Source organism: Chenopodium quinoa, unplaced genomic scaffold (assembly GCF_001683475.1).
Source record: "Chenopodium quinoa cultivar QQ74 unplaced genomic scaffold, ASM168347v1, whole genome shotgun sequence".
In the NCBI taxonomy this organism is placed as follows: Eukaryota; Viridiplantae; Streptophyta; class Magnoliopsida; order Caryophyllales; family Amaranthaceae; genus Chenopodium; species Chenopodium quinoa.
The window spans coordinates 701627-713221 of NW_018745260.1; the positions used below are offsets into that span (position 1 = coordinate 701627).

The 11595-nt window shown below is 36.4% G+C and overlaps 1 protein-coding gene across 1 annotated transcript; it reads right to left on the reverse strand.

Moving 5' to 3' along the window:
• Positions 1–8164: 8164 nt before the first annotated feature.
• On the reverse strand, positions 8165–11283 carry LOC110711351 (transcription initiation factor TFIID subunit 9-like). Its single transcript, XM_021889726.1, has 3 exons — positions 10616–11283; positions 9128–9389; positions 8165–8499 (listed from the first exon to the last, which is right to left on the reverse strand). The coding sequence occupies exons 2-3, from the start codon at positions 9383–9385 to the stop codon at positions 8389–8391; spliced, it is 369 nt and encodes a 122-aa protein (XP_021745418.1). The 5' UTR covers positions 9386–9389; positions 10616–11283; the 3' UTR covers positions 8165–8388.
• Positions 11284–11595: the final 312 nt, after the last annotated feature.

The following is an 11595-nucleotide window of genomic DNA, read 5'->3' on the forward strand; positions in this document are numbered from 1 at the left end:
AGCAGCAGGACAAAAATAAGTTGCAGCAGCACACCTTTTACTATTCTAATCGACAAATAGCTGGAACATTGAAGCACACATATACAGCTTGCTATTGAAATTTTTTATAGCATGATATTGAAGACCTGATTGAGTCTACAGCAAACATGAATGGAGCCTTTGATGAAGCTGTCTAGCCACCATATAGATTGTCAGGCGTGCAGCATTTTCGAGGATTAAAAGTTCAATCTAGCAGAAACTCAATGGCGATCTTGGCATCTTCTTCTGCCTCCATTATCTTTCAAAATAAATATTCTGTAGCTTTTTTGAGGGGGAATGGACAGATTTACGGCCTATTATCTGAGCATCAGCATCAGCTTAATTTTGGAAGGAGGAATGCATTCTTAGTGTGTGCAATTATTTAGCAGCTAAAGACTTGTGATGTTGTGCACAGCATCTCTGGGAGTAAAAGAGTTCAATTTAGCGGAAGCTGATAAGCAACTAACAGTCTTCTTGTTCTGTCTATAATCTCACTTAAAATAAATAATTCATAACATTTTTGAGGTAGAATGGACGGAAGTACAACTTATCGTTTGAGCGTCACCATCAGCTTACTTTTGAAAGAATAACCTCATTCCTTGTGAAGCTGTAATTGTATAGCAGCAAATTAATGGTAACGTTGTGCTCAGAGCTTAGAGTTGGAGGAGGATTATTAATTATAAAGTTGTATTCTCTTACCTCAAGCTACTCATGAGTTTCTAGAGGATCCTCATAAGCGTAAGATTATATGATACAAGTTCTATAACGAGTCATTATGAACACAATGAGATCCCATTGCTAAGAGTCAAAAACTCTGAAGAGAATCTGCTAGAAGACTTTCAAGCGGTCTAGTAATTCAAGCTACTTAATCATCTAGTCAGCATCGTGAAGGTAGAAAAGCAAGATCAGTTTCAGATTATAAGGTTTGAAAAATGCTGCTAGACCTTCAAAAAGTACCTTAGGGAGTTGCTTTATGGTGTGTATCAGCAAGCAAGCAAGAACACAACAAGCACACTACAGCTCGTGGATAGACTAGGAACGAAGAGAAGCATACACGAGCAGCTGCAGTAGCAAAGAGTGACTAATAAAACTCGCACACCCTGAAGCTTGCAGCTACAACTCTTTGATATTTTTGCAGAAGAAAGAATATACTTGTGTTTGATAAAATATCAAAGCAATACTTGACCTCTTAGGACGTCATAATCGTGAAGACTGAGAAAGCAAAGGCACCTGCTCTATTCTGATCGAATTAATGGAGAGGATGAAAAGCACAGAGGAAGTTACACAATTCAAGAATTGGAGCAGTGACAGTAAGTTCGAAGTCAAATTCTTCAATGCAACAAGTTTTGTTAGTTCGATGAAGATTTCAGATCAGCTAAGAACCGCAGCAGCAAGCTCAGGTAATAATAGCATTGATGAATGACACTTGTAAATTCGAAAGCTTGGCAGCCAGGATTTTTGTAGTGCCATTACTAGGTTTAGAGTAGTGCCTGGTATGTGTCCTGGCCTTGACCAACAATGGTTTCCGCTGGAAAAAAACCGAAAGCTCAAGATATGTCATTTACTAATGAAAGCTCCACGCATGAAGTAATAGTCTAGCTGAAGTATCGGCTCAGGAATTCTCTGAAGAAAAGCACAGCCAGACTATTCTTCAACTGCAATGTGATCCTAAATGTGGCCTAAACAAGCTAAACCTAAATCAGCAAGTTTATATATGGCACATTATTTCAAAGTTAGTGGATCTTATAGCGCAAGCAAGGAGGCCAAATGACCAGAAATACGAAAGAAAAGTTGATCTACATGCTGTTACAAGGAAATTTGACAGTTATTTCAAACTTTGTACAGTTCAGATAAGAATGAAAAAATAAAAGTAAATTTTTTGATGATGAAGTTGGGCAGAATGAACAGTACAAGAAATTATTGTCACTTCGCTAGCTTGAGAAGCTCTGAGTTCAGTGCAAGGTGCTTAATAACAGTCGTCGCAGCAACACGGTGTGTGGATGAAGGCAGAATGACATAGAGCAATGCACTAATAACTTGGTACATTCAAACATGTCTGGTTTGAGGAGCATCATCTCTAAAGATCTAGAGCAGCAGAGCACCTTAGGCACAGCAAATTCCCAAATGTATGAGCCTATCAAGCAAGATGACAGGTGAGCTTTTTAAAGTTCGCAAAATAAAAATGTGCAGATTGCTCGCAGTGGCTCTTACACCCAGATTACATAAATTATTGAGCGTGGAGAGGACGGATGAAAGCGCGCAGAGCTGTCTGATAATATTCTGTAAAAAAGTTCAAACCTGAACTCCTCTGTGCAGCAGATACTCGCCAATTGGAGAAGCGTCGCATTCAGCACAGAGCATCTAACAGCAGTCACTGCAGCAGCTCAGGTAAGAGGCAAGATTACAATCACATCAAGGAATTACCTATTAAACCTGCAGCATATGGAATAGTCAATAAAAAGCTCAGTATAATAAGCGTATCAGCCTAAACAAGTTCTATCCGGGTAATCAAGAGCCGAATGCACAGCAGCAGCAGCAAATGAAGTCGCACAACAACTGTTATAGCAGCATGATAGCTGTGCATAAAATCATTTTTCAATTTGAAAATCCATTTGCCACAATAGTTAAGATTTTCACCGGGGGAGTCAGAACTTTCAGCGAGGCAATTGAAACTTCTAGTGGGAAAAACAAAGATTTTTTCATCATGGCAGCCTGATTCCCGCACAGAAAAAGTACATTTTTGAATAGTGCAGCCAGATTTTTCATTCGAAATATTGGAATTTCAGAGGGTACTCAGATGTTTTGGTAAGAACATAAAATCTTCATCGGAGCAATCAAGATTATTTCAGTAGATAAATCAAAATTCCGAATGGGATAAACCAGATTTTAAGCGAGAAAATCAGAATTTTTAGTAGAAAATTCAATATTCTCATTGGGGTTTGGTAAGTCCCATTCACCGCGGAAAAAACCCGAGCCAATGATCACGCTCGCAATAAATAATATCACTAATGCATAAATAAACACAAAAGCGCAAAATAGGAAATTTACCTTTGTCGCGTGCTTCACCTCACAAATTGGGCTTTTACTTGAGAAGCTTAGCCTCGAAAATACGAGAGCCGCCGACGAAGATCCACCCGCAAAAACAACTACTAACTTTTAGGTCCGTTACTTCGAGGTTAGCGAGGTTCGACCAAAACCCGAGTATTATATGAGTTTAAGAGTTTTTGCTAATGCAATACTCTATTGAACTCCTACTCAAGCACTCTCCCCAAAAACCCAAGGTGGGTATTTATAGGGAGGAGTGAGAGTGGGAATTTCTATCCCATTAATGTAGGAGCATGAAATTCCACAATTTATTTTAAAGAAAAATTATAATAAATAAGCAAACTAATAATAAATCTACAAAAGTCATTAATACATGTAAAGGGAAGTGAGGACCACTTGGAAAGTAGGGGACCGTACTTGCTCCCCACTCCATACTCTCCTTGTGCCACATGTCCCTCATACTTTAACCAAGGTGATGCGGGCTGCTGCTGCAGCAAGCCACACACATCTTGTGCGGGTTGCTGCTGCTTGCGGCCAGCAAGCCACGCACACCTTGTGCGGGCTGCTGCTGTTGCTTGCGGCCGTGGCTGCCCTTGGCTGCTAGCGTTGGTGTGCTAGCAAACAAGCTAGCCTAGGCTCGGCTTGTTGCGCATGCTAGCACATTATGTCCCTAGCACTCGGATGCTCGAGACATTCCGATGCTAGGGGTATTTTGGGAAATATTGTCGATTTATTATAATTTGCGCGTCTCGTCTTTTTACTATTTTTGACTCGACTTCCGACGCTCGATTTTAACGCTCTAAGATCGAATTTTCGACGTATAAATATTTAATACTCAGGCGACTCATTAATTTCTTCTGAATTAATTCATCGAGTTGGTTAGTTAATTGCTTGGGTGTGACCCGAAGGGTTTAGTCAAAATTAAGCTGTAATATTAATTATGCATTAATATTACTGATCGGAAGCGGCCTCTACCTAGGCATTCCGATCACTTGGCCTTACTGAATATATTAGCTTTCTAATAATTTTGAACCCACTATTAGAATAATACACTTGTTCGAAGGACACCATTCCTTTCAATCTCCCACCCTTCCGGACAAGTGCGCATTCAGTGTATAGCCCCTTTCCTATGTCTCTTCATGAACTACAGGGTAAGATTATTCGTCATCCTTGTTATGTCCAGAAGTGTTTCTTGAAATCCGAGTTTGAATGTCAATAAGCAGATGATTTCTCAAATTTATCTAAGCACGGCCATGCATTTTCACAGTCTCGCTCTTCAAGAGGCCATGTAAACAACAAGACATGTTCCCTATTATTAGCAAGGGGACATTCCTGGTCTTGTAATGTAGCTTCTATTACTAAGAGGACCTAGCCGCCTGATAGCCATCGTTATAATCCCAAATTACTGCAGACCTTAAACCTATAAAAAATGGACTAGTACTCAAACAAGAGACCTCACAATACTCATGGTCAAGGAAAAGAGTTCCGATAGCCATAATGAGAAATATACTTATGACGATTTTGAATCTCTTAAAGTATTCTCAAAGGTTGATCTAGTATAGTTCTAAACCAATACATGTGCAAATAATTTATGTCCTTATAGCACAAGAAACGGTGCCATAAATCATACTACACACTAATCTCTATTGGTCATTAATCGTCCACCATATAAATGACCTTAATTAGGGATAATTTTCGATTAAAATATTTAATGTTCACTTAATAGGTGTTTCTTTATCCAAGACATTGTCTTGATACCCTATTTTGAATATTCTTTAAAATCGAATGGACTCATTATTTAATTCTAAACCACAATTAAATAGTTTTGTGAAATATTTAGAAAAATTTTATTCCACTATGAAACTTCACAATGTTTCATCTCATAATAATTTGTTTTCCCAAATGTTTTAAGAGTAGTACTCTTCATAAAACATTTATAGAAATCACACCCATATCTAATATGCTTGATTTCTTTCACGTAATTTGTGAATGTTGTCCTTCACTTATTGCATAGGTTTAGGATTTATTGTCCAAGCAATGGCTCCCACTTATTTTCTTAATGATTTGTTACCTTCAGCTTGACAACTTACAATCATCAACGTTCAACAACGAACTTTCATTTAACATCTTCATTATTATTACCTTTTAAGGCAACAATATTCTCATCATATAATTTAGTAGACTTCTTGATGATGCCTTGCTTGGGTTTCACTCCCAACGGCTCACAATGATTTGGAATACCCTAATCACTTGTGATCATGGAAATTTACCTTAAATTTCCGCACGTTATACTTGGATGCACATCCATGTTACCATTTCTCAACCCGCGACACTTCTTACCTCGTGCTTAAAAAAAAGGCTTCCTTATTAAGGATTTCATCCTTATTTTAGGTTTGTGCTTGCATCATCAATGCTCAAATTATATTTGTTTCCATGCGTCAAGAACTCATCCTCTAACTCATCCAAGTGTTTTGGATGTTCTTGACGATAATCTAATACTTAGATTCAAGTTAATTGGTACTATATACATACTTCACATGCTCTAAGCAAGTAAGTCGTGTGACGATTTCGTACCATACATTTACATGATGGATTCAATTATAGAATGATTCTAAATCTTTATCCCATCAATTTGACATTTTAGCTCATTCAGTTTCACTAAGACTTTGCTATATTGTTCGCTATGTGATATGGTTAAAAGTCTCTTACTAGAGTCTTTCTATTTTGACTTAGTATTTAGCCTAACTTATACTTAGTTTAAACATTTACTTAGTTTTATACATATGGGTCGAAAGCCTTTCAAAGTCCTTCATGTTTAATTTGGTAAATTTCTTTACTCATTTAAACATTTAATTAAGTCTATATCATAGAACTTAATTCCCAATATGTATACTAAGTATCGCCTTTAGCTTGGTCCATTGTAAAAATACTTCCAAATCTAAACATTTAGCATTTCATAGTTGTTTCACAATAGAGTTCGTAAACTTCTTGTTGGACCTTTACTTTTGCTCCCACTAAACTTCTTATTCATCAGAATTTCTATGTTTCTCCATAAGCCAATCCTCTTATGAGAAAACACGTTCCAATTCCTATATGCAATGCTCCCTTTAATTCCATGACGGATTCCTTGAGATTGCTTTCAAATCTAACATTATTTAGATTTCCAAAACCCTTATACTATTCCATAGTCACTTCCAAAATCGTATTTTGGTAAGGCGGTTTTGGTATCTATTTTTCCATATGTCATATGTTCAATTTTGCTAGATCAATCACGAAAAGACTTAAGCATTCTGATTGGTGAATGAGTTTGTGTTAAAATCAACTCTGTGAATTTAATTATATCCTTTTCAACCAATCTAGCTATGTATGCATATACATTTTCAAATTTGTTATTTTTTTACTTGAAAACTTTTTCACCTTTCATGCAAATTAATCAAGTTTCAAACATGATTTTCAAACATGGGGTCTGTTTCAGATTTTCATGGCCTCTAACCATTATTCGGAATTTGGATTTGTCGTAACTATCTTACAATACATTATTCCTTTACTATCTAATAGTAAATAGTATGCTTGTAAGTTTTAGGTTTATTTCTAACTTAACAGAAATTTATAGGATTCAATCCAAGCCTTTGGTGAATTCTATACCTATACGGGGCAATTGCATTAAACACTGAGTTTCAAGGCGCTTCCAAAGCCCTTTTATTATGTTGATCTTACTCCAACATTTCTGATGTTTTATGAGTAATGAATTCTCTTTTAAGTCACTTGTAAAGTCCTTTTGAGTATTCTTGATAAAGCATCTCACGAAGTCCTTTTAAGGTCTTTCAAGATTCTAAGTTCTAGTTTGTTGCTAAGCTCGATGGTCATTGAGTTCATTTTCCTCCCACTTGTCGTTTTGGAAACGTGTTACTTTCCAGAAAAACACCACTTAGAGCACAAACATAATGTTCTCAATTAGGTTGTGGAGGTAATACCCGTAGTCTCACTTGAATGCTTTCAAAGAGACATGTATATTGTCTTTGGGTAAAAGTTCGTTGTGAAACAAACAATTACCTCCCACTTGAGCTATCTTAGCCTCTAATGAGCCACTAAGCTCCCACTGAGCCACCTAGCTTCACTTAGCCAGTGAACTCCCATTGAGTTACTTAGCTCCCACTGAGCCAGTGAGCTCCCACTGAGACTAAGAGCCTTAGACATATACCTGAAAAGACGTTTAAAAGTTTTTTCTATCCATAACTGAATATGGCGTCCTTTCTTAGCTTCGATATTTCGTTTAGTGTAACATTAGTCATTTGTGCAAATCTTTAAGCACTTTATAGGAAGGGTTGTGAACCATCTTTGTTCGAGTCATTTTCAAATGACATCGAGATCTCCGTGAAGACAAGCTATGTTCTTTGTGGAGTTGATTATGAAAATTTCCATTCATAACTTTGAGATGGTTACGCTTGGTTAAAACAAATATCACTCGATCTAATCTAGACGTTTTGGTATCTTGCCAAGTCAATTCTATACTTCACTGGACTATTGAGCTACTTAAGTCAAGTTTGTTCACATTTGATGAATATAACCACATCCTTTCAAATTCTTCGTGAAACGTTGAAGTAATTGAATTCTCTTTAGCCATCGGAGTCAATTGTCTCTACCAAGAACAATAGCTCTTTGCTTTGTCGGTTTCAACTGCGAAGACTAATGGTAAGAGCAATCAAAAGAGCTCGACAAGCTATCTCCTAGAGGTCTAACTAGCGCCAACTACGAGAGAAACTAACTAGGAACGTCAGAAATCAAACTCAATCGACAATTGCAATTCTTAAATCAATGGTTCGTATCATAAGCAATTACCACTAGTAGAAAAATGGTAAATGGCACCGGTTCAAAAACCCCCCATGACACTAGTTTTGAACCGCCGACTTTGTCAGGGATGCCAAAAAGTAGGATTTTTGGCACCGGTTCAGAACCAGTGGCAAATAGAGTGTTTTTGGCACCGTTTCAGTTCAACACCGGTGCTAAAAATGGCCTAAAAAAATTTATAAATAAAAAAAAAAATTTTTTGCATTATTTTCACTTAAATTGATATATAAACACTAACATGTATATAACCTTACATATTTTCATTTAAAAAGGTTTTAATATTACAATTTTGTTCCAAAAAAATAAAATAAAATACAAGTCACTGTTAAATACAAAGTCACACCAGTGTAACACAACACGGCGAGGCAGCAGCAGTAGAAGGGAGCCATGCGAGGCAGCAGCAGCCTTGGCGAGGCAGCAAAAATGGGAGAATTAAGTACACTAATGCACCCAATATTACAAATGTGAAGGTGCACTTCAATGCAACTCTGTTGTTGCTTGAATGCTGAATGACCACACCAAGAAAGAGAAATACAATGAAGCAGCTAACACATGAAGTCCAAAATAGAAACTTCTGTTACTGAATATCTGCAAAGCAATTTAAAAAAATGTTGTGAACAGTTCTTAAAAAGAGCCAAGTCTGAACAAAATCGATCAAGCTAAGAAACAACCATGATAAATTCTTCAAAAGAACTCGGTTCTATTGTGAACAGTTCAAGGATATTCATTACAGAAAAAAAAAATGTTGAAAACATGGAATACTTCATTTATGTGACCTTGCATTTTAATGGCTTTGTACACCAATGTGTAAACTGAAATAATCTTATCAGCTCAATAACTTTACCAATAATTTAAGATCAGCCAAAAATCAGTAACACATTATGTTGTGGTCAGAATTCCAGTCTAATATACATTACCATTAGTTAAATTTGAATGAACTAATGCAGATCCTCTAGAGATTAATACACTTGCAATGTTCTATTTCAGATAATGTGGTACAATCAAAATGCAGAAGTATTTGCCTTCAAAATTCTTTATCAACTTCAATACATCCTAAAATCATCACTAGCATTCACATGAAGAGCCAAATTTTTTCATAGACAATGAGATCATAGCAATAGAGATTTCTAATTATAGCAATAGAGATTTCTATAATACATCCTAAAATAATCACTAGCATTCACTTGGATGGGGGTAAAGAGAAAGCAAAAAGTACCTCCCGGGGTGGGGGTTGTGAGAAGCTGAAATTCACTTTTGATTGGATAGTAAGCTTAACATCATCGCAGTCAATTGAGGTTTTGCCGGCATGTTCATAGTAAACCTGTGCATCCGTTAAGACATCAACAACATACCCGTACCACAAATCCAGAAACTGGTGCACAACACGGGGCTCATGCTCCTCAACACCCATAAATTTTAACAATGACTTAATAATTTTCGCATCCCTAGGCAAGTCTTCTTCTCCCTCATCCATGAATCTCCAAACCGGCAACACCGCCCAATGTGCATTGTGAATTGAGATACATCATTATTCATTACTTATGAAATCTTAGACGGAAGAAAGTAAGACAACTTAAAATATAAAAAGTGTACTCATAATTTTTTAAATCACCAGTAAATCCCCAATATCATACTTGTATATAAACAAGACACAACAACCAAAGCTTTGAGCCATAAGGTCAAGTTGTTCACATAATTTCTACAATCAAACATGTAAGATTCCATTATTAGGATAACAATTCAGCACTACAAGTCTATAATATAGTACTATCAAGAAGATGCAGTAGAGCATTTAGGACAAATCCATGATTGTTTAACAGATTATAGAACCCATGCTAATCCCAAACTTATTCGTCAGTCAGTAATTCTGTAAAAAAGATTGTCCAGCCAAGTAAACTGTAACCTATAAATTTACCTACTGATTTAGAATATATAGACATTTTTTGCTTCCGTTTCCCACCTATTCTTGCACTTCAGAATTCAGACTACATGCCTTTATAATGGTGCTATGAGTCGTCCCACAGCCCACTAGGAAAGTTTAAGAAGGCCAAGCTGGTTTAGGAGATGGACTGTGGTGGGCAAGGCAGGGTGTAGAGAGGAACCATGTTTGTTTGATCCATTGACTAGTCCGCATGAGTCACTTTTAGTCAATTTTCGATTAGGATTCAACCCACAGCGCCACAAACAATCCAACGACTAGCTAATTTTGTTTCCAACTATTGTCTTAATCTTTGTTTTATAGGATGTACTCCGTCAGGCATACAGTGTGATTCTCATACAAAGAACACTGAGTAGACAATATTGACTACACTACCAAGCAAGATCAATCTGCTTTTGTAACAAATTCTACTCGGTGCACTACCTGTCTCTCATTATTTCCAAATGAAACATTCTTTAAATTCTTTAAATTCAACAGGTAACCAATTTAACTTTTAAAAGAGCTTAGAAAGAAGATTTGAACATTTTCAAATTAAATTAATTAAATGCATGAGCCGAACCTGTGTGCATAATCAATTTCAAAATTAAAAATCTGCAACATATCCAATCCAAACAAACAAACAAAATTGAAATTAACATAAACACAAATAGGTAAATAAAATTCAAAAACCCTTTCATCTCACCATTAAATTCAATCAAACTTTCAATTAATAAAAAAAAGTAAATAAAAATTAAAAACCCTAGATTCAAACCTACGAGCACATACCTCGTGAAGAGATTCACCACAATTGCAAAGATTCGGCGCCACTGAAGAAATAGACCCTCAATTACGATGGTGCGAGAACCGTCACCACCGACAGCATTCGCAAAGAAAGATAGTGAAAGAAAGAAAGGTCTGGGAATTAGGAGAGATAAGAATAAAAGAGAGAGTGGCGCGGCAACGGCGCGGTGGCGTGACGGCAGTGGAGTAGCAAAGAGAGAGTAGTGGTCTGAAGATCTAAACAGAGAGGGGAGAGGAGAGAGAGAGGACGACAAGGAAAGAGAAAGAAAGAAATAAGACGGGAAAGAGAAAAAAAATAAGACGGGCGGTTTTTTTTTTTTTTTTTTTTATTTTATTCCTACCGGTTCAAACCGATGCCATTTCACTAATTTGGCACCGGTTTGGTTTGAAATGGTGCCATTTCTATTACGTAGTATACTACATTCCGTCTAATTTTTTTCCCACCAGTTTTTAAGAACCGGTGCCAATAACTCGATGCGCATTTCTATTTTTCTACTAGTGTACAATGCAATCTAGCATAATACTTAAGGCCTATTGAATTACACATATGCACAATTTCCATTAATCACTTTAATCTCAACAATCAATCAACATAATCCTCAAATTAAGCACAATCAACCATACAAGTTTTACCCGCCCTAGCAAAATAACTACTCTAACATCATCATCTGTTCAATTAACAACTAAAAAAATCGAGAATCAACAATATATGAAGAACAACTACACTAATCAAGCATCAAACATCAAACATAAATATCAATCCAAACAAACAAGAATATTAAACAAATCAAGAAAATGAGATAGAGTTAGAAATGCTCATTGATAATAGAGAAGATCTTCAATACAATTGTCACTATTGAATCTTCAATCATTCAATCACCATTGAAATTCCTCACTTTCTCTCTCTAAAATCTACTCCTAAACTAATCCTAAATCTAGAGAGAGAAGCTCTCAACTAAGCTAAA

What these genes read in the sequence shown, in the direction of transcription:
- LOC110711351 (XM_021889726.1), bottom strand. Translation starts at nt 9,385, where the DNA reads ATGGATGAGGGAGAAGAAGACTTGCCTAGGGATGCGAAAATTATTAAG. An exon ending in CACAACCCCCACCCCGGGAG is followed by an intron (nt 8,500 to 9,127) that starts GTACTTTTTGCT and finishes ATTGCTTTGCAG; the next exon opens with ATATTCAGTAACAGAAGTTT.